Source organism: Rhinichthys klamathensis, unplaced genomic scaffold (genome assembly GCF_029890125.1).
Source record: "Rhinichthys klamathensis goyatoka isolate OS25496 unplaced genomic scaffold, OSU_Roscu_1.1 h1tg000021l_1, whole genome shotgun sequence".
Taxonomy (NCBI): Eukaryota; Metazoa; Chordata; class Actinopteri; order Cypriniformes; family Leuciscidae; genus Rhinichthys; species Rhinichthys klamathensis.
The window spans coordinates 2424927-2449540 of record NW_026606572.1 but is presented as its reverse complement, the minus strand read 5'-3'; the positions used below and the strand labels follow the sequence as shown (position 1 = coordinate 2449540).

General features: G+C 42.1%; 1 protein-coding gene across 1 annotated transcript in view; it reads right to left on the bottom strand.

Annotated features, from left to right (window-relative positions):
• The window catches only part of igsf3 (immunoglobulin superfamily, member 3), a 160161-nt gene that overhangs the window by 57017 nt on the left and 78530 nt on the right, over window positions 1–24614 (bottom strand). The window contains exons 3-4 of the mRNA XM_056242081.1: window positions 11667–12086; window positions 707–1093 (exon numbers count right to left, since the gene is read on the bottom strand). Of these exons, the coding sequence (XP_056098056.1) occupies window positions 707–1093; window positions 11667–12086 (807 nt within the window). The remainder of the gene's footprint in view (window positions 1–706; window positions 1094–11666; window positions 12087–24614) is intronic.

Here is a 24614-nt window from a genome sequence, read left to right as displayed (position 1 = left end):
TTTACCCATTACTCCAATATTAGTAGCCGTGTAAACCTCTATAAAAACGTTCTGTCAGATTATTTGATGTACATTAACAAGCTCAAGTAGGCCTACTGTAAAAAGTTGTAAAACTCAACTTAAAAATCCTATGCCAACACGTTTTTCCATGTTTTGTCAGGCTTTTAGAATGAGCTGAATTTTGAAAGTTATCAGGATTTTGTTGTTCAAGTAAACACACACACACGTGACAAAAACCAATGTAGCATTCAGACACACACACTCCTTACAGGAAAAGTTTTGCTATTTTGAAAACAGCTTAACTACTTTTACTCCACTGTTATTTTTTCCTCCCATTTACTTAGTACTTCCCTGGGAGTCTGTGCACTATGAGAGAACACCTGGCACAAGAACTAAAAAAACAGCAGACAGAATATTGGGTGATACTGAGTGTATACTTTAGAAAGCATCAGCAAGAATAAGTAGAACTTTATTGGCAGTTTACCTCCACGATATTACTAAATCAATTTCTGAACTCTCTACTTCTTTTAAACTGCTAGCTTATAAGCTAAACTAGATCAGAATAATCCACTTAAGGTGATGAACATCAGAAGTGAGGCCGAAAGGTTCATAATTTCATTTAATAAGCGAGCTGTTGAGAGGTATCAGCCAACTACTCTAGGGGCCAGTCAGAAACAGAGGGCCGATAAAGAACTGTGATACTCACTCAGAGGGGTTACAGTGATCTGAACGTTACGGGACCGCTTGCTGCGGTCGATGAAATCTCCAGTGGGGGTCTTTTCCCGCTCCGTCACTCTGCAGATGTATTTCCCAGAATCCTCCGGCAGTAGCCGCTGCAACTTGAGCAGGTGGATGGAGGGGCTCTCTTTTCGCACGGTCAGGAGGCCGGACGCTTCTCGCTCCACATAGTTGGGTCCCAGTACGGGCACGGCGCTGGGCCCGATCACGGCTACGGGTGAGCTGCTGAAGACCCACGACACCGAGAAGAAGCGCTCTGGAACATTCTGAGCGTCAATGGTGCAGCGGAGCTCCAGCGGCTCACCAGCCGTGTAGGCCCGGCGCTCGGTGTTCACCTGGATACTAAAGTCCCGATCTGAGAGAGAAAGAGAGAGAAAAGATGATTTAGCCAGGAAAGAACAGTCCACATTAGACTAACTTCAAACCGACACACACATCAAACGCAAACGAATCCTCATTTATAGGACTAATTTTCTTATGATATGCAGTTTGCGCGCCTCATCAGTAAAGCACTTTCTTCACTTCATTTGGCTTCTTCAGAGGTGATTGCCCCTGGGCTCTAATTACTACAACACACTTCCTGAGAAACACTCTAACTACATAAGTACATGGCACTGACACAGAGACAGGACTCAGGAAATGTACAAGGGGGGATGATGATGTGTGTTTTTACATGCAGTCATTATTTGCGTTTCATGCTGCGCACTGCTCTCCAAAATAACAGCACAGTAAACAGGCCTGTGCTAAAAGAGGAATTCACAGATCACAGGGAAACAAAGGCCAGTGGCTGTTTTTCCTTTTCTCCTGTGGTACTTAAGCAGCGTGATGCTCCATTAGGACATCACTGCCCGCCTGAGCGGAGCCGGTCTGCGTATTAGGACTAAATCAGCACGCTTTAGACAGATTAATTAGCAGTGGAGATGAAGAGCTGCACATGGAAAGGAATGGAAAATCAACAGGATACAGTACATTAGGCGAATACATATACCCCTCTATTCTAAATCAGTCTGTTGTGGAAGAGAGGTCATCCAAATCTTAATTATGTCTGTGTTTGTGAGATGACTGCTGTTTGACTGATTTTTTTTTTCATGGCCAGATCAGTCTTTCATAATAAGCATCAATGGCTAATCAGCACATTCCATATCAATAAATATTCTAAACTCATACTTTTTACATCTATTATCAGTCCTAGTACATTTTGGATTAAAAGGGTGGTAATCAATGGGCATAAATTAGCGTTGGGATATACACTGAATATTCACATTAAATTGTGAATGAAGCAACATTTGCAAGGTTTTTAATGTAAAGTTAAATTATTAAATAACAACTTAAAAGCTACATGACATTTGTCACTAGCAATGTAATAACGGCTCTGTTCTTGGAGCAGATAAACTTAAAAGTTTTGCTATTAATAAAAACGCTGCTGCTGAACACTGTTGAGGGACGCACAGTCTCAGGTAATTCACACATGCTTGATCTCTCTCTCTCTCTCTCTCTCTAATAACTGCATTAGGCTGCTATCAGTGGCTCAAGTCTCCGTTAATAGCTCTAAAATTACATTTTGGAATTAGCAACGGAGGCTAGGGATTAGATGCGTAAGAAATTAGTCCTACACACAAGAGCATAAGGACAAGAACCTGACAAATCTCTTGCAATACAACATCTGAAGAATGTTTTGAGGTGTGGTAACCATAGTACAAGTGGATTAATTGATTCCGGGCCGTTGAATTATTAGAAAAATAATGCACACTTATGAATGAATGGCTTGCTCTAACTGTTGCTCTGGTCTTCGTCAACAACACGCGCTTTTGCACCTCCTGCTGGTGAGGTCGACTAACAGCAGATGGAGATTATGCTCGGTAATCTACTGCTTTTCCTGCAGTTCCTGGATGTCAACGTTAAATTTACTGTTGAATTTGAACCACTGAATTTGTGGAAGCGAATTTGCAAAGCGAAATAAAATGGATTCGTTCATTGATCAAGGACCCACTGTACTATGTAATCAAAGCCAAAAAATGTAAGGGAGATGGTACAGCAAAAAAATAATAATAATAATAATTATCAAAAAAATATTTCCGCTTTAAAAATAAATCTTGAATTTTTCAGCAAGTAATTGTACAAATCATCCCACAGTTTGCAGTGATGTTTCAGCTTGCTCGAGAGCTCAGAGAGGGAGACAGCAAGAGTACACTAGTTACAGTATACTTCACAATTTCTCCTCCATGTGCCCTGAAAGAGATGATTGACAGACAAGAGTACAAAAGTGCTTTGTACTAAAGTCGCACAAAGTAACTATGTTCCCAGAACCCAAGACCTCAGGGGTTGGCAACTTATTAGAATCTAATTATGAAGACGTTCTACCTCCTTTTACAGCTTTGTTATAGTCAAGTACAGTACAATAAGATGACTGTGGACAAATGTGGCATTCATAAGGAGAGGGATACTCTCAAAGTCACATGAATAAAGAATTTAGAATGGGAAGGAAATGTCAGGATTGAGGGTTCACAGCATGAATGATGCCATTAGATTTGAATTTAGTATGCACAATAGATTTGTATGACAGCTAAGTGGAGAGAGAGAGAGAGAGAGAGAGAGAGAGAGAGAGAGAGAGAGAGAGAGAGAGAGAGAGAGAGAGAGAGAGAGAGAGAGAGAGAGAGAGAGAGAGAGAGAGAGAGAGAGAGAGAGAGAGAGAGAGAGAGAGAGAGAGAGAAAAAGAAACAATTGTGTTGCAACGGAGCGGTAATAACTGTGGTAGCTGGAAGAGGGCTGTACGAACAAGCTGCTGTATGGGATTCGCTGCCAAAAGCTTCGTCACAAAATGAGTCCATCGATCTGCTGTAGTATGTGCTTCAATGAGCCGTCTGATGTCCTATTAATGCTTACCGCACAACTTCTGTTTTTTCCCCCACAGTTCACCAGAGCAATAAACACATTAACAGACAGAAGAGGGAAAACACACAAACGTTTACACATGTTATGAACATGACATATGGTGTGCATTGAGCTAATGTCAACATAAATATGCAAAACAGAATAATTACACATGACCGAGCGCGTAATCGCGTGGCTCTCTTTACCAGCTTTGAGCTCCCCTGCTGGAAAATCCAGTTTAATGTGTTTTTTTGGAAAATGGTTACTGGTTTCTAGCTGGACCAAATTGGTTATTGGCTGGTTGACCGGCCATTGTGCTCCAAAAACCAGCTTGAGCATCATGACCAGTTGGTAACTGGTTTGTTATTGGTCCAAGCTGGTGTACAAGCTAATGACCAGCTACAAAGCACAGCTACTAGCTGAAACCAGACTTTTCCAGCCAATCCAGCCCAGTCAATGAATTCAGTCAACTAAAAATGAAAATACATAAACTGGCTCAAATCCCACAAAAAAAAAAAAAGACCCACCCAATCACTCCTGCACAGACAAGTGCACTTTCAATTGTGCCTAACAGGACAGAACACAGTGAGAATCTTGTCTAGCTAGAAGGGGACTTGGACACAGCCAGCTAGAAAAGGGGATTACAGACAAATCTGTCTTCTCTCGTCTCAGTGTTGCTCTTGAAATGCTCTCTGGAATTTCTAATGGGAATCTCAGTCAGGTGAAGCCTGGCTTGCATACTGAAGGATCAGGTCGTAATGACTTCACCTTGAAAATCCATTAAATATCTGTTTAAAAACAACATTGCCAGCATCTTTTAAAGAAAATGTGAGCTGTAACAAACAAAATCATTATGTGTCTTTAGTTAGTGTTGTTTGTTAGGAACTGGGAAACTTGACCAGAAGGTGCTTAAGTTACAGTAAAACAGATGACTATCTCTAAAGGCTTTCAAAGACCATTTACTGTAAATGGCTCCAAATTCTGAAACTTTGAAAAAGGCACTTACCAATAAACATGATAAATGAGTTTATTATAAGCAACTGATTCAGTTCACTGTTTCAAATCCACTCTAAGCTCTGTTAAAAGTCTTCTCTGATGTCCACTCAGAGTCAAGGATTCTTGCACCAAAACATCGGTTATTTAGTGTTACATGAACATTTTTCACTCTCTCTGAAGCGGAATGCATTTTGGTACAGTGCCTTTAAGACTTAAAAATGTTACAATTTGCTAGACTACAGATGTAGTTAACATTGTTAAGGTGGAGTCACATTTACCATTGCTTGGTGAAATTTCACGGACAAAATATAGTCGTTTCAAAAGAAATCCATGTGAATGGAAGATCCGCGCAAGGGCGGAAATGTTCCAGAAGCAGATTTTGTTCAAGTTGGTCATGCAAATTCACTGTTGACCAACAGAAAGCTGCTTGATTTTAAAGGGACTTCTGTATGAGTGGTGCTTCATACATTGCTACACTATTTACTAATTGACCTTTTTTTGCCCAAATTGCAGCAAAATGTGTCCATAACTTTAATAATCAGATCGGCCAAAGTGTTGAATATTGAATATGCATAAATAATTAAATCTGGTGGTCAAATGTTAAAAAGCCCATGATTGTGACATCATAACCACACTGTAAAAACTAAAGGTGCCTCAAATATCCTGTCGGATACTCAAGGAACTTAAAATGTAATTTAACCGTCTGGGGTCGGCTATCGCGCCGGCGCGACGAGCTCACTTTTTTCCTTATCAGTGCAAAAGAGACTCAAATTACTCTGTTGATTTTGATCTTACATATAAGTGTTGTACATCATTAGATCCTGTTAAGTGTCTATTTTTTTGTGGATACTCACAATAAAAACAAAGTGTTCTGCTTTTTGTCAAATAAAGAAAAATAAACATGATGCGAATTTTGCCTTCTCTCGGTCAGTGAAGTTCATTCTGAAACACGTCCGAAAATGAACTGTAACTCAGTCAATACTTGTCACACAGACACGAGAGAGGTTTCGTTATGAAGCTGAGATTCTCTTCTTTTAAATGAAGTAATTTATATAAAAAACAAATATTCTCAGTTTATGTAATCTGTATGAAAAGAGAGAGATGTCAGTCTTTTTCCTTTCAGCTCATTATAGTTTATTACGTATTAATGTGACCACGCCCACGGAGAGCGCGCGCTATTCAAACGCAAATGTTGAGGCAAGCCATGCCAACGCCCACATCAGCTGGATAAAACATCCAGTTTAATACGAATCTTGTACTTTACCTCGTCTTGCTGCGCTGTGAGGAATAATACTATCGTAATAATCCTGGAAAAGTTACCTCAGAAGTGCTGGTAGTTTCATTTCGAGGAGCACGGACTCAGCTGATGTAGTAAGTTATTTATTCTTAAGTGCTTTGTTCTAATCGCATTATTGAATAGTGTCTGTAAACTGCACAAAGACTGTTTAAATATAAATTGCGTGTCTGTCTGTGAATGAATGAACGGCACAGACGCACGTTGCGATGTTGTTTACTACTGATGTACATCGCATCTGTGTGTTCATTCACTCTCGCTCCTACATTAGTAAACATTATTTTTACATGAACACATCCAAACTATATTGCTATAGCCTACTGAGATTTGTTCTAATCGCGATATAGAATAGTGTCTGTAATGACAACATTTCGTTGACAAGTTTTTGGATAGATTATAAAGTTTTTACTCTAAAATAGACATCAAATAAGCTTTTGTTAAACAGTTTCTGCTCAATATGTTAAATATATAGTATGTGTTGTCAAAAATAAACTAATCAACTGTTATAGTGTTTGTTCCAATGCAAGCTATATAAAAATAATGAATCCTTAACTTTGAAATATGATAAAATGTATTGGCCTAGTTTATAAAATAATATTTTATAAGACATTTGTGGAAAAAGACTATTTTCTTTTCAAGATGTTTCCAACTCTAACTTTGAACCAATTCTATAGAATGGCCCATATAGCCTATTTGAACAGGATTTGTTTCCAGGTATGACTAAAAATGTGCTTTTGACTTTCATTTATATTTGATTATATATTTAGTACATTATACCATTTTTACAAAAATTGTTGCATTGAATTGAACTAGACAAGTGTAGACAAGAATGGTTTCATGAATGATTTACACAATTTTGTTCTGCTTGTCTCATGCAGTGAAATTGAATGATGACTGGGGTTGCATTATGCCCGAGATCTGCTTTTGGGTTCCACAGACAGAAAGTCAAACAGGTTAGGAATGTCACAAGGCTGAGGAAATTATTTTAAGTTCACAACTATCACTTTAATAACATTGTAATTTTGGTTCTTTGCAGGGACCTCGGTAAGCTGAAATACAAGTTTGAACAAGAATAAAAATCCTCCTGTGGACCTGAAAATCATTGAAGTGCCTGGACCATTCACCAGAAAAGAGGAAAAACAAACGGAAAATTAAGCTGCTGCATCTTTTCACTTTTTTTTACTCGTTGAGTACCTCACATGTCCCTTGGGAAGATTTTATTGTTGATTGCATTTTATGTTGCAGCGAGTAAAGGTGCGGTCACATTTGTGAAATTCGTGAAATTACACTGGCAAAAAAGTCTATTGACCATTGTCAGCAGTGTAGTGACGTAATGTATGAAGCACAGCTCACACAGGAAGCACTTTCAAGCAGCTTTCTGTTGGTCAAACCCAGCCAATTCCAGTGACCAACTTGGTTCCATAGTGACATTTTTGACCACACACAAAACTGCTGATTGTGTGGATTCTTATTGAAATGACTGGAATTCACCAGTGAAAATTCAATGAACAACAGATAATTATACTGCACCTTAACTATCTATCTGGTTTCTAGTGAGAATACTCAACAACCATTTATGAGTCCTGTTGATTCAAGTCACACATTTAAGCTTTTCAAAAGCCATAGTGTTCATTACAGTCTCCAGTCTCATGGCATCCCAGGCTTCAATATTTTACGATTCAAAATAGCTGAATAACTAACCATCTGAGTTTTCGGAGATAAAAGTTAGGATCATAATTTTCAGGAATTTTACAGCACAATGAGTGTATATTAGCACCGTTTGTTGTTTGTTTTTGGCATCTGATAGAGCTTTTGGATTTGGATCAGACTTAACAAGCTTAACAAAACTTAACATAAGTGAAGATGCACTTTCTTTTTTTTACATTGATTTATTACATGTTTCCATGCATTTTGTTGAGATGTCTTTTCTTGTATAGCCTATTGTATATACATGGTTGATTATTCATGTTGCTTATGTATTATACTATTTGTTTGTGTATTCTATTCATTGATACTAATCTATTACTAGCTTCTTTTCCCAAGCGTATGTATTAAAATGGATCTAAAATATGTAATAAACAATTCTTATTTTGTATTTGGTTCAGTTTGTTTATTATAATAGAAGTTAATGGTAACCATATAACAACATGAAATAATAATAAATAAATAAAAATTGGTGTCTCAGTCTAATGCACGCTGCACGGGAGTTAACCACGCCCACTTATTTACATGTCGCGGTATACACGGAATAAAAAAATCTGTTACGGTTGACATTTTCTACCGCGGTAACGATATATACCGTCATACCGCCCAGCCCTACTTCAATTGTTACCAAAATTCTTCAAAATATCTTCTTTTATGTTCCTCAAAACAAAGTCATAAGGGTTTGGCGCAACATGACGGTGAGTAAAAGATTTACTTTAAGATTTTAGATTAAAAGGATTTCATTTTTTTTTGGTGATATACCCAAACTCCACTTACAGTCAAGGTGTTTAGTGTTACATGACACATGTAACAAGAATAATTGATCAGGTAAGCTGAAGGGAAGTGGATGAGTCTCCAATCTGTCTCTATAAGGAGTTTGTCTGGTCTGCATTCATCGCACCCTGATCCTACACACAAATCACATGCATTAGACTTGGTCCCCATCTGCAGCCTTCTGTGGAGGTGCCCTTGGGAGACAACCATCCAACATCCACACCCTAAAATCACAGCCTGTCCTCTCCTCGTCCAATCCGCCCACCCCTGGGACTCTTGACCAATAACAGGTCTGAATTAACATGCCACTCGCAGCTTCCGTCCCGCAGCGTGTTTGATGAGGAGGTGCGCTGTCACCTCCCATTCCCATCAAACCGCCGGGCCAGCGTGCTTTGAGATTGAGTTACTGCCCTGTGTTCAGTCAGTCAGAGAGAGACAGCGCTCATGTCTGCTGTACATGCCGTCTTATGCTCAGGATGGAGCTACGGCTCTGTAATAAATTGGAAAGTAATGGACTAAAGCCAGAGATGAGGGGGGCATTTTTCAGCCCCAGCCTCTGTCCCATGAAATATAGCTATTCTGGAGAAGGGGAGAGAGAAAAAGTTCAGATCTATGACACCCTCTACATTGTGTTAAAGAATATCTCACATAATATGACAGCTGTGAGACACACAGTGCAAAATTTAGTGCCACAAGAGGTTTGACCAGTGATATCAAACATCATCGGATCTAATGGCCAAAAGCCTGGCACAGTGTCTAAAGGTGCCATATTTGATTTGACAACTGAAAGGGATAGGTAAAGGTGCAGTATGCGATTTCTCAAAATCGTTGTTGAACACTGTTAATATTCGAAATCAACCCAAACAAACACATACCTCCCTTCATTGCTCCACCCCCAAAATGCACAAACATGCAATGCAAGAGTGTCTCTTTAATCATTGCAGAAGCAAAGCAGAAATATTTGTGAAAAATAAAGCAAAGATGGCGAACAAATGACATAGAAGCACAAAAAATAACATACAGTACACAAGAGTACATAGTGTACAAGCAAGAGTTTGTTGTTTGACACCAGCCGCACACCGTCTCCAAACATGACACTAAAAACCAATGTTACTCGCGTATGGAGCAGAAACAATGCAACCTCAGCGGCTGTTTTCAGGCCTTACTGCTTAGGTCTCTCCAGCACTGGAAAGCTTTTCTAACATCATCACTGGTCCTAGACCTCTTGCCTGATCATAGCCATTTTTTTCCAGTGATATTCCTCTGAGCTTTCTCTTTTGTAATGTCTCTCAGCCATATCTCTTTCTAGTCTTTCTTCAAATGCTCCCTCCAGCTCAGCTCACTCTCTCTCCTCTCCCATCATGACTGGACACGACCCCTACTGCTAATTTGCTACAAGTTTGTTGTGGCGTTTTTCAAAAATTAAAAAAATTCATCCAGAAATTAAAGTTCTGTCATCATTTAATCACCCTTATGACATTTCTTTCTTCGGTGGAACACAAAATATGTACAGTATATATACATTTTGAATTTGTTGCACCGTCTAAAAGGGATAGTTCACCCAAAAATGAAAATTCTGTCATCATTTACTCTCCCTCAAGTTGTTCCAAACCTGTATAAATTTGTTTTGTGGAACATAAAAGACATTTTGAAGAATGTTGGCAACCAAACAGTTTCAGTGACCACAGACTTCCATTGTTTAGACAGAAAACACTGAAACATTTCTCAGAATATCCTTTATCTCTTACTCTCGTTCTGTACTATGTTCACTTTCATTGTTCGGAACAAAAACAGTTGAAACATTTTTCAAAATACCTCATTTTGCGTTTTGTGACAACATTGTGAGTTTGGAATGACATGAGGGTGAGTAAACGACGACAGAATTTACATTTTTTCCAATAAAAATGTTGGTCATCAAGCAGATGTCAGCCATTGGTGGTTACTCAACTGACGGGTTGGTGTCATGAGTCAATGCGACTGGCTCATTACCTAATGCTAAGAGACCACTGAGACTGCACTACGCAGTGCTCTATGATAACCCTCATGACACTCACAATATCAATGAGTGGAGTGGACATGTGAGAGCCAATGCCTGCTCTGTCCTCTATGACAGGGAGTTCAATGTTAAGAGGACCAGCAACCACAGCTCAGGGACTGGTAATGTGCTTAACTTTAGATAGTGATCAGCTCACAGGGCATATTGAAGCATTTCTGCAGGGAAGTCATGTATACCCTGTTTTACAGAGCATGGTAACCATGAGCATGACATGCTTTGTTTAGTGGGGGTGAATTATAATATAGATATCTGTGGAGGAAAGTTTTTGAAGAAATTATCACCTTAGTTAGAGCAGACACTATATTTAATTTATATAAAGCACTATATTTTCTTTATATTTATTATAATCAAAAACAAGATTGTGAAGGATAGTACAGTTTGTTGAATAAGTCGCACTGTCTTAAAGGGATAGTTCCAAACCTGTATGAGTTTGTTTTGTGGAACATAAAAGACATTTAGAAGAATGTTGACAACCAAACCGTTTTAGTGACCAAAGACTTCCATTCTTTAGACAAAAAACACTGAAACATTTATCAGAATATACTCTGTGTTCCACAAAAGAAAGAAAATCATTCAGGTTTGGAACAACATAAGGGTGAGTAAATTATGTAAAAATATACATTTTTGGATAATTATCCAGTCTTAGGTCATGTATAATGGTCCAATTTCAAAGTTGTTTGTCCACTGGAAATGTTTTGGAAAGATATGTTTTCCATGTTTCATCAGCTGAACGAATAACACCCAGATACACAATACATATCCTTCAAGAATCACAAATTGAAGACATGTTTTTTTGTAAATTGTTCATTAACCATTCTTATGTTAGTTTACATAAGATTGAATTTATGCAAAGTATATGCAAATTCTTTCACATTTCATGAATGAGGCCAATTGAAAGCATTGTACAGTACTTCAATCCCTCACAGACTCATTTTTGTTCATATCACATTAAACATGATGTCTACTTTGACTAATTTCCAAAGTCTTCACTTTTGTAAAAAAATCTTTTCGGCTACGTTCCCACAGCAACTGAATGTGGCTCACATATGTGCTTTTCCACCTCTGAGAAGAAAACAATGCTTTTCTTTACCAACACCTCTTCTATTCAATGTGTTAAATTAAATCAACCTCAGTGTATAACTAGCAATTAGGATCTGAAAAAGCAATTTCTCTCTGAAAGATGCTGTGTTGGACCCCCCCCCCCCCCCCCCCCCCCAAACAATTCACACTCACCTGTGGGCTGAACTTTGACAGACGTCTTCTCTGACTCCGTCCGGGTCATGGCGTACCAGGAGCGATCCGGGTCCTGGATCCATTCAGAGGCCTCGCAGTAGAACTCTCCCTGGTCTGTGGGCTGCAGTTTGTAGATGGTGAGACGGTAGGATGTGGCGCTGGTCTTGTCTAGCCGCAGGTCTCCTGAAGATAGACGTTGGCGGTACTGTCCCCCCGGCCTTAGAACGAAGTCCCGTGACAGAGTGACCAGATCACGTGGACCAGAATTGGGGTCATCAGCAGGACGTAGATACCAGCCCACAGACACATGAGTATGCTGGGATGTCTGACGTGTGACCTCACAGCTCAGCTGTAGAGTGTCCCCCTCCACTTTCGAGAGAGTTTGAGCAGTGGCCGTCACTGTCAAAGAGTCTGGGATCACTGTGGACGAAACCAAGGGATGAGGTTAGTTTGAGAGTAGAGTTCATGAACAACAAAACACACCCTTAAAGCCATTCAGTCCGTGTCCTATTAACATTTAAACAGGATTCTCTCCTGCAGGGTAGCGCAATCTCAACCCTTTTATTAACTTATAGCCTCCAGAAAAAACAAGCCTCTTTTTGTCCTCAACAACCCCTTTCTCTTTTTCTCTCTTTGTCAGCCTCTGGGTTTCCAATAAAATATAACAGAATTTATATAAAAAAAAAAAAAAAAAAAAAAAAAAAAATGAAATATGTGCATGCTTCCTAAGGTCAGAATGTACTCTGCAGTGCACAAGTCCATTCGATATATTAAAATTCTGGCTGAAACCGATAAGCCAAAAATGATTTTTATGTTATAACTGACAACCAATTAATGACCAATCAAAAATATATACCATTTTGTCAAAAATAAATACAAAAAAAAATTATGAATTTATATGAAAAATGAATATTCAAGATTAAGATTAAGTTATTAAATTATTAGTGTTTTTAAATATTAACTTTAGGTAATCATTAGATTACGTCAAAGGTAATCTAAATGCAACAATATGGCAAATTAGCATGCACAAAACTTAAATGAATCAAATAATTTTATTTGCATTATTACAATTATAAAAACTATTTAGAATAGTTTGTTTTACAATACAGCTACAGGTATAATAGTAGAAAGTAACAGTCAACATGCTTACAGTAACTTAGATCAGTTTTAAGGCACAGGCATTTAAATCTAAATGTATCACCTGCTAGAACACTAGGATTTGTAAGAGCACAAAATAAGTATGCGCTCGTGTACTTGCCTTAAGTATGTTTCTGGTCTTACCCTTATGGGTTTAGCCGACACGGTTTCTCTCTTTCTCTTGTGTACAGTGCCATAGGCTCACATATGTAAACAACTTGCTGCAGATGCACATGTCATGAACACATGTTTGCATGAAGCTGGGGAAGCATGAAAGAAGAACAGACCCGTGGTCGCAGATAAACCAATATACAAACATAGATTTCGTTTTCATGGACAGCTAGCTGTGCGAAAGTGCATCCCGAAACCACGCTTGCACACTCCAGCTCAGCAGCAGGGCATTCCAGCACATTTCTGACACCGCGGTTCCATCCTGTAGTGCCGAGAAGACACAACATGATATACTGCATCCCATTACCGCTAGATGTCTTTGTGCGGTGCTAGCATTGATTAGCACCAGTCAGATCTTCAGCCCGGTAACGGCGGCTCACAGGCTGTGAAAAAAACAGCTCTGACATCACTGTGCGAGAAATGGATTTTCGTGACAAACCAAAATCCTGGAAATAAATCTGTGTGACATCTTGCAAACTGCAGCCGCAATATTTACTGTATCTGAATGAGGTGCTGACAGCTGCCAATGGCTCCAATGCCTCCAAAAATAAAAAAAATTAAATAAAAAACATTACAAATCCTGATTTAGCAGGCCTTTAGCAAAATAAAAATGAACTTTTGAGTTAATTGAGCATGACTATTTGTAGATGCCAACTAGAACTTTTTCTAAACTGTAGCAGAGATAAAAAAAAACTATTTAAATGACTTTCCAAAAATAATTGTGGCCATAAAAGGTAATAAGTATAACACAAAAGAGTGCTTTTAATTGAAGTATATTATGGATGGATCTTAAATCGCTGGGTCAGTTCCGGGCTGATCATAGGCCAAGAGGAGATGCATGGAAATTTAATATTGCTGGCAATGAGTGATGAGGTGTATCTGGTGCTTCCTGCACCTTGTCACCCATTCCGTGAATCCAGCATTGCATGTCTCCAACACTGAAGCGGGTCCAATGTCAATGCATCCAGCCAGCACTTGGAGGAGCACGGTAATGAAATGTTCCTGGTGCACCTTGCCACCTTGGTAAAATGGTTTTTGAAGAGCCTGAGGTAAACTTAAGTGCATGTACCTGGCTTATGACAGCTAGATAACATTTAAGTTGAAGAATATCTAATTAACATCGAATTATTCAAGGCTGAAATTGACATAAGCTTCTACCTGAGATTGGAACACATTCCTGTAGTTTGACTCGCATGCTGCAAGGCTAGCAACGGCAAGGTTCTCTTTCATCATCTCGTTTCGAGATCCACCTATAGGAAGGGCATCCGTACCTGACCTCTGCAGAAGCATCCAATTGCACCAAGTCTGGCTAACAGACAGAAGCGCGCAGCCAATGCCAGGTGAGGCCACACCCCCTTACCTACGGGCATATCACAGCTGGGCGCGCTGCTATTCCTCAGTTGACATTCGCTTCTCGCGATCTCTGCATTGACACAGTTCGGTTGGATTAACGTTACGCTGCTCACTTTCGAGTCTTCAGGAGGACATATCGCATTCGCCAGATCAGCCTCCGCCAGACGTGAGTGACAGTCGTTTCTTCAGCCTATCCGCTGTGTTTTTTGCATCCGGAGCCGCCCGAGCTCTCGCTGTCCTTCACCTGCTCCTCCTTTACATGGCTGCCCGCCACGGATTTTTCCGAGTTCTTCACCGCTGGCCCGCCCATGGCTATGTGACCGTCTAAACAGCCGCTTCCCCCGGGGAACAGCCTAGCACGACGAGCCTGCCCGGCCGCGTGTGGTGCTCTCATCGCCGCTATAAGGACCCTCTCGTTCTGCGCGGTCTGCTTGGGCTTAACACGCTCAAGCTTTGGAGAACCCGGGGAATTGCGGTCATTGTAATTGCTGCCCATGTAGCTTTTACTAAGCCGGCTTTTAGTTGCACGACACAGCGCGCCGTGCTCGGCCTTTCTGACTCGGAGGAGAGACACGGTGATGATGACGCGCTACCGGGGGACTCCCGGAGCGCCACCTCTCTAAAATATTTGAGCTGACATCAGCCCAATCCGCATTCCCTGAAGAGGACATCTTCGCGGGAAAACCTCACTCTCGTTGACGAACCGGTCGGTTCCGGCGACGGGGATGACGCGGTCCTTTTAGCGTTCCCTAGGCTAGCGTTCACGCGGCTTTGCCTCCGTCCATCCTCCTGGAAGTTTGTGAGCGAGCGGCCGTTCGTTTCAACATTGTGTGGCCAGCTCCACAGAGCGGCACCGACCAGGATAGGAATATGTACGACGGGTAAACGCTGGGACCACCGCCCAGTCTGAACGGCCGGAGCGTCCCGCTAGACTGTTAACACGGTCTCACGGGCCTTGATTTGTTACGATTACGTGTTGAGGTTTTCAATGTATGCCTTCCTAGGAAGGCGGTCCCGAACGCAAGCGGCCTGCCTGTTGTTCGACCATTGGGAGTAACGTTAACTAACAGGGTCTCCCACCTACGGTCGGTTAATCCCCTCGCGTGGCTGCCCAGCCCGTATGTTAGTAGACGTTGTGTGTGTGTGTCCCCCTCCCCCCCACAACAACAAGTTACGGGGGAGGGGGGCTGTCGTGAGGAAAAGTACATAGCAGTGTTACCACACCGCACGCACTTGGTTCCCCTCACCCAGTTATCAAAAGGCTTCGGCCCCAGTGTTTCCCAACACAAACACACACATTACTAAACAACACATTTAATAAACGAATCAAATGAATTCGTGCAGATTTATATATCTGCCAGCGGCAACATAGAGAGCAAATCTCTCTGATCCCATGCATGTCGCCCTGAGTCCGTCCACAAGAGGTCGCCATTGCCTCATAAATCAACCAACTGGGCTCACACAGCTCAGTTGCGGCTGTCCAGCCGATGTGTTTTTAGTGGACGTTGTGTGTGTAGGCCCCTGTGTTCCCCAACACAAAACACACACATAACTAAATAACACTTAAAAAAAAAAAAAAAAAAAAAAAAAAACGCATTAAATAAATCCGTTACAGAGAGAGTATCTCTCTCCGCGGATATTATTTTTCTGCCTGCACTTGAGACTGCCCAGTTCATGTGTTCAGGAGATATGTGTTTTTCCCACTTTTGGGGACACCTTGTGAGGGAAAGTTCAGTACAGTGGACACCACACTATGTTTCCCTCACTCTGTCAATAAAGGCTTTGGCCCCAGTGTTTGCCCAACACAAAACACACAAAGCTACGAATCAAATGAATTCGTTTTGGAGAGAAGACCTCTCTCCGCAAAGAAAACTTCTCACTGCAGAGAGAGGAAATCCCTCCAAACCCCTGCATGTTGCCTCTAGTGTTCCCACTAGATGGCGCCTTTGCATCACAAATGAACCAGCTGGGCCCATACAGCTCCGCTCCGGCCCGAGCGGGGGCGCTCGCGAGTCACAAAGCGGCTTGGCAAGCCGTTTCAGCGCCCGAGTGGGTTTTTGCGTACTGTAACCCAGGGTTACAAGCTGCAGTTTGCAATAAAACCTCCGCATTTCAACGGCGTTCTCTCTTCTCACACAGAAGAAAACGCCTCACACATTCTGAAAGAGGAAATTTCCTCCCTCCTAACAAGGGAGCGATTCAGATGGTGCCACCCAATCTGATAAACCATGGTTTTTATTCCTGGTATTTTCATGTTCCAAAAGGCGTGGCGCCCCCCCGCCCTATATTGGACCTTCGAGTGTTGAACAAACATTTGAGGAAATTCAATTTCAGAATGTGACACAAGCCTCTCTCGCCTGTGCCATAAAGCAGAACGACTGGTTCACATCAGTCGATCTGAAAGATGCTTTCTTTCACATAAGCATCTACCCTCCACACAGGAAATATCTTCATTTCGCCTACCAAGGCGTTTGTTACGAATTCACAGTTCTTCCGTTCGGGTGCAATTTGAGTCCCCGAACTTTCTGTCTGTGTGTGGAGGTGGGCGTGGCGCCCCTGAGACTATCAGGGCTGAGAATTCTGACTTACTGGCTCATCATAGCCAAATCAAAGGAGAAGGTGTCGCTGGACACCGGCCGGGTGCTCGCGCACATCACATCCCTCGGGTTCAAGGTGAATGCGAGCGAAAACAATCTGACTCCCAGTCAGAATGTCATTTTCCTGGGCTTGGAATTGAACTCAGTCTCCATGCGAGCGCGTCTCTCTCAAGAGCGCGTTCGCTCGCTGATGGACTGTCTGTCTCAGTTCAGTGAAGGGGCGAGAGTACAATATCGCACATGCCTCAGGCTGCAGGATCTCATGGCTTCATCTATCCAAGTTGTGCCATTGGTCTCCTGAGAATGAGAACGTTCACGAAATGGGTTTTGTACACCACATTTCAGCCCGATTTGCGATCTCTGCCGCTCGGTAACGATGACGCGCGCCTGCTCGGCGGCCTTGCGCCATTGGGTGAGCGAGAACTTTTACGCACGGGGAACCCCCCCTCGGGACGGTACGATGCGAAAAGTTTTGACGACAGATGCGTCCTTAACAGGCTGGGGAACCACCCAGGAAGGCAGAACGGTGAACGGTCTGTGGCTGAGCAGACTACGTTCAGCGCACATTAACTATTTAGAGCTTTTACTATTTGGAAAGCTCTGAATCATTTTCTGCCTTGCCTGCAGGGACATCCTGTTCTAGTACGGTGCGATAATACCACGGTAGTGGCTTATATCAACCGTCAGGGTGGCATGCGCTCGTCAAAACTCCACGCTCTAGCTTACAGGCTTTTGGTGTGGAGCAGACAGGTTTTTCTGTCATTACGCGTGACTCATGTCCCGGGCATTCGGAACAGAGGCGCGGATCTGCTATCGAGGGGAAACCCAATCCACGGGGATTGGCGTCTTCACCCGCAGATAGTGGAGAGGTTATGGATGAGATGGGACAGGCAGCCGTAGATCTTTTCGCCTCGCGCGAAAATCACCATTGTCCTATGTTCTTCTCGCTAAAGGACATGGACGCGCCCCTCGGGGCAGACGCACTGGCCCACCCATGGCCCAAAGTGCTGTTGTATGCTTTTCCTCCCCTGTGCCTGATAATTTTCACTCTGGCCAGGGTGAGAGAGCACGGCCTGTCTCTCACTCTAATAGCACCCAGGTGGCCCAAAGCCCCATGGCTGGCAGAGATAATCCCTCTGTTATACGCCGAGCCATGGCGCCTCCCCCCTCGCACGGACATACTGTCCCAAGCCAACGGGGAGATTTACCACCCCCACCCGGACAGGGTGGCTCTCTGGGCCTGGCCCGTGAGAGGACGAACCAAAATGCACTGGGGCTCCCGCCGCGTGTAATCGCCACTACTCAGAAGGCCAGGGCCGTTTCCGCGCGATCCCTATATGGCTGTGAGTGGCAAGTGTTCGAAGGGTGGTATGATGGGCGTGGTTTCACATCTTATCAGTGCTCGGTGCCTGATATTTTGTGTTTCCTGCAAGACCTCATGGAAAGAGGCAGGTCCTTTTCCACTATTAAGGTCTACCTGGCTGCGATTTCAGCCTGTCATGTGGGTTTTGGGGCTCCACCGTCAGGCAGCACCCTCTAACCCGCAGATTTATGGAGGGTGCACGCCGCTCTTTGCTGGTCATCAGGAGATCTGTTGAATCTGTCCCAGAGTGGGACCTCTCCATGGTGCTGGAAGCGCGGTCTCTGTATCCTTTTGAGCCTCTGGGGAGTATTTCCCTTAAGCTGCTGTCCCTCAAGACAGCTTTGCTCTCGGCCTTGGCATCTGCTAAACGGGTCAGTGAGCTACATGCACTCTCGGTTCACCCCTCGTGCGCCAAATTCTCCCTAAGTGGAGATAAGGTTTTCCTTAAGCCTAACCCGGCCTTCATGCCGAAATGCTTTCCTGCGTTCACGTCGGCTTTTCACCCTCCACCCTTTGCCTCCCCGGAGGATCAGGGGCTGAATGCTCTGTGTCCCGTCCGTGCTCTGCAAGCATAATGACCAGGACCAGTGCTTTCCGCAAGAGCGACCAGCTCTTTGTTTCTAGGGCTCCCCTGCACAAGGGGAGTCCCATTTCAAAGCAATGCCTCTCACATTGGCTTGTGGACGCTATACTATGGCTTATGAAGCAAAGGGAGTGCAGCCCCAAGGGGCATCAGAGCTCATTCCACAAGGGGCTTAGCCGCCTCTTGGGCTTTGTTCAGGGGAGTGCCACTGCAGGACATCTGCTCCGCGGCCAGCTGGGCCTCTCCTCATACCTTTGAGCGTTACTACCGGTTGGATGTCACCAGAACTTCGGTGGCACACTCGGTCCTAGGGGTAGGGTCCTCTTAGCCCTTTCCCACAGCCCCGTTTGGTTAACCAACGAGGAGTGAATGGGCCGGCTGGCCATGTTCATTCCTGTCACCAAGCATTCGCATTCCTTCTTGGGTTTAGCTATGTGCATTGGTGGTGCGGGGGCCATTATCATGTATGTGTCTCATGCATGTTTCATGCCCTGCTTGTCCACAGCAGTTAGCGTGGCGGAAAACTTGCAGGGTCATGTTTGTGGGACGTGTCAGGCACCGCCTCTCTGAGGTGACCGTCCTTCTCTGGCCTTCAGAACCTCACTGTGAGTGTATTGGGCAATCGGGGAGCTGTCCATGTCTCTCCCATAGGTGGATCTCGAAACGAGATGATGAAAGAGAACAATAGGTTACTGTCGTAACCCCGGTTCTCTGAAACATCGAGTGGAGAGATCCACCAGCCTTGCCCCGCTTGCCGCACGAGAAGCGAATATACTGACTGAGGAATAGCAGCGCGCCCAGCTGTGATATGCCCGTAGGTAAGGGGGTGTGGCCTCACCTGGCATTGGCTGCGCGCTTCTGTCTGTTAGCCAGACTTGGTGCAATTGGATGCTTCTGCAGAGGTCAGGTACGGATGCCCTTCCTATAGGTGGATCTCTCCACTCGATGTTTCAGAGAACCGGGGTTACGACAGTAACCTATTGTTATTGGTTTGTTTGGCAGGGAATGCATTAATTGCTCAAACACAATCTGTAAGTTGCTTTGGTGAAAATTTGGGATGCACTGATAATAAAATTGGGGCTGATACTAATATGACAACAGTTATTTTCATATTATAGCCTGGCCATAACTGATAAATGGTTAAAATGATATAATATTATGTTGAAAAAAAAGAAATACATTAAAATGAACCAGTCAGGCCCCTTGTCACTCCTACTGTCTCGTCATTGTGAGTGTGTGCCGCGGTCCTGAGTTCGCTCGGGTCATACGCTCTTCTGTCCAGGCGAGTCGTTTTGTGTGCGGAGTGTGCAGATCCTGGCATTTCGGGCTAGTTTGGTTTCGGTTCGGTGTCGGGGTTCGGACATTCATGCTCCGTGTGTTTGTCGTCTGTTGTGAGCACACAGTTTGTATTTCGGACACGTGCTTTCATGTTATGTTATGTGTGGATATGCAGTCGGTGAGAGCTCTCATTGGCTCTGCCTTGTTTGTGTCATGGCTCATGCTTCAGATCTTAAAGTGACAGCAGCCTAATAAACCTGCTGCTCTGATGTCTTTTATTAATGTAAATCAAAGAACAAATGACTGACTGCTCTTGACGGAATAACTTTTGTAGCTTTAATAATGATTAATCTATATTTAATTTCTAATTTATCAAGTGAAGACTGTGAAGTGTTTGACAACTTTATTCAGTTTCTGTATTTCCTACACTGTAAATATCTGCCACATTCTGGCAGTAACATACTGCTTTCCATTAGAACCATAATGTACTGTAGAAAACGATGCATTCGGGGCAATATCTGTTAGATACAATATTTACAATATACTGTCTTAATGTTTTTTATACATTAATGTGGAGATTAAATGTGAAATTATTACAACATAAAAATATGTTAAAAACATTCATGTTAGGTGCGATTAATTACAGAAAAATGTGTGATTAATTAGTTAATCTTTTAAAAATCCAGATCCAGAGTTTTTCAACTAAAAATTATATTAATTAAAAATAAAATTTAGAAATTAAAAATCTAATGTATCTATGAACATGAATAATATACCTAATATAACATATACTGCATATCCTTACAATATTGGTTAATGGCCACTATTATATATTAGTTGCCTTTAATCAATATTGTAAGGATATATAGTGCATGCCTAAACAAAATCCTGTCAAATGCATAAATGCAAGTCCTAATATGATAACAAATTTGATTATGCTTTCTGCTACTGTAGCAATAAGAGTCCTCTCTGCTCCACTTAACACATTATATTACAAATTCTTCCTGAAAATCAGCAAAGAAGTTTGCAGATTTAATCTGGGAGTCGGGGACTAAGAAATGTGCAACTGGGTTCAACTGAGCCACTTGACATTATAATCTTAAATAGAGGACTTCAAACTCACTCTAAAAATGAGTTTTTTTTTCCAGAGAGCTGCATGAAAGCCTTTCTGAATCAATCAGTCTGTCTCTTTCTTTGCAACTGGCCCTGAATAAATAAAAACCTATTGAGATGTAAGCTTCGAGCGAACAGACTCATACATGCGCTGCTTCGGCATTACTGCACATGTGAAAATGAATCCACTAGGTTTCAGCAAGTTGGTTTACCTGGATACACATTAGGAGCTTCTGCACATAAGAACTCAATTATTCAACTTCATGTTTGCTCACACATTATCACTGCTGAGCTAGAGCGCACAAGCCACACAAAAGGTACGCAACACTAATGAAACAACAGCGAACGGGTGGGGAGAGAAAACGGCTTATATAAAACTTATGAAATGGGAGAAAGACTGCGTGAGAGAGAGATGATTGACAGAGGAGGAACAGCAGACGGCAGCCATGCAAATGAAACGAGGGGAAAGAAATGAAAGGAACAGAGGAAAGATGGCACTGTTTAACAGCAGGTTACTTCGGCAGTGCTTTGAAGAATCACAGATGTTAGACACAAAGACAGAAAGTGAGAATAAAAGAGCAAAATAGTCAAATGAGGCTGCGAGGGAGGGCTGAGAGACTGAGGTGGCGGCCGTCCGCTGGGTTTTTTAATAGGAAAGCCAACGGTGTCTCTCACACCCTGACGAACAAGCCGGAGGGACCTACCACTTTAGCAATCACAACAGAGGTGGGGAGACACAAGGAAAGGACGGGGCGAGGATAAAAATAGAGGGACTTTTACCATTCGGGCATCTCTGATTATTCTTGCACTCTTCAGTTGTGTGTCTAGAAGAGTAGATGATGGTGTAGGAGTGAGATAGAAAGAACCTGCTAACACAGATTCCTTTGTGGAGGAGTGTGAGTGTGTGTTCCTATGTAGGCGAGGACCTGAGGGACAATCTTCACTACAGTAGTACCACATACGCCCACACACTCATCGCTGACTCCATATAATCATCATGCGTTATGATGCAAGTAATGGAAAAACTCAATAAGGGTCCTTCATCTTAGCATAAACGCATCCTAAACAAACAATAAACCCACAGTCTCTAGAAGAAACATGATCGATACTTAAATATTAGATATCATATTCTACAGAAACGAGTTCGTTACCATAACAACTACTCAACAAGGTCCCATGGAAACAGCTAGCTGTTTCCATGCCAACATTACATCCTCAACTTGTAAAAGCATAAAGATATTGATGGCATCAAACTACAACCTCTCCAAGTTAAGTCACCAAATCAAGCCTTAATCTCATGATATTAGCATTCAGTTCACCAGCGGACCAGGGCTGTGAGAGAAAGAGATAGAGGGATCTCAGTCATCGATGATTGTCTAACACTACCATCATTTTGTCCAAGCTCAAAGTCATATCCCTGCTTCTGGATATCCTCCTGGGAAAATAACTAAAAATACAGGCATACAGGTCATTTTATTAAGTACCACAATATACACTTTCTTTCAGATAGCCTAGTTCAGCTAAGTAAATATTTCATAATAGAAAGATAAGTCATAAATCAGGCATCAGTGCAAAAACAGCTGCCACACATTACATAACACTTGAGTTAAAAATAAAAGACTTGAAACATTGTACATTATAAATACCACTGGATGAGTCACGTTCAAAGCTGTAAAACAGTCGATATATGGACTCCTGCAATTCTATGTGCAAAGTTGCACCGATGCTTGGCAATAAAATAGGAAATATGCAGTACCTTTCAAAAGTTGGGGGTTAGTACGATTATTTTTCTTTGAAAGAAAAAAATTACTTAAATTCGGCAAATTGATCAAAGGTGACAACACTTTTACAAAAGATAAAATAAATGTTGTTCTTTTGAACTTCCTATTCATCAAAGAATCTTGAAAATAAAGGTATAATGGTTTCCATAAAAATATTAGCTTTTCAATATTGATAACAATAATAAGAAATCTTTCTAGAGCACCAAATCATCATATTAGAATGATTTCTGGGGGATCATGTGACACTGAAGACTGGAGTAATGATGCTGAAAATTCAGCTTTGCCATCACAGAAATTAATTACATTTTAAAATATTTCACAATATTCCTGTTTTTACAGTATTTTTAAACAAATAAATGCAGTATTGGTGAGCATAAGAGACGACTTTTTAAAAAAATCGTACCGACCCAAAACTTTTTAACGCTACTATAATTGAGCATATAACAATCTGCCTTTTTTTGGTAGCTGATGCATTCAGTTAAATTCATAAAGAAAAAAAAATGTGCTGCTCCAGATGAAGGGGTACTTGAGCATTACTGATGAGGTTGTGGGGGAATCAGGACTAAAGAAATGTCAGGAAATACTGTTCTATGGTATTCTGTTTGGAGTCAGATTTTTAAAATCCCACTATGGAAATAATAAAATGACGATATAACAAATAACAATTGACATTTCTACTGTCACGTAATAGCACTGAACCCTGATGTCAGGCATCTATGAATCTATTTTCAGATTCTGTAACCCCAATCTGGACTGGTTTAGGGCAAACATCCAGACGTGATGCCAGGGGCACAATCTCAGAGATGAGATGCAGCCTGCAGGGCAAGAAGAAGATTCTAGAAAAGGCTTGCTCTTGGTTTGTGATTTCTGTTCAGGCCATTCTTATCCCACTGCTCTTCACCATGCATCTATTCACTTAAAAACTATCAGAGGAGAAAAATTCACTACAGTGTGCAGCTGAACCTTGTTAAATTTTATGTCAATTCCCTGACCTGAGCAGATGTTATAACTCAGGTGCTCCAAAGACTCCCTCTTGAGCCAGCTGCCCATTTAGCAACTTTTGAAGAACAACAGTTGAAGTTGTTTTTGCCAAAGTCGTTTGTGTTCTTCGGTTAGGGGTAAAAATAAGCTTTAAATACCTTTTCAGCAGTATACTGTTAGCAAACCTCCTAACACTGCCCAGTGCCCACGCTAACTGCTGTTAGATGAATATGCAAGTTAGTGCTGCACTCTTTCCTCTCAATAACAAAATAAATGCAACAACAAAAATTACAGCAGTGAGAAAACAGCAAGGAAGCATCAGATCACAGCGATGTGGATATGTTTGCATGAGCTCTGCAATACGGTACTTGAGTCATGCCACGTTAAAATACCAAAGAAAGGGGACCTCAGCAGCTGCTCCAACTACGGAGGCATCACACTGCTGTCCATACCAAGCAAAGTATTCAACCGGGTGATCCTCAACAGGTTGAAAGAGACAGTAGACCCTCGTCTTAGAGATAAACAAGCTGGTTTCCGCAAAGATAGATCTTGTTCCGATCAGATCGCAACGCTGCACATAATCCTCAAACA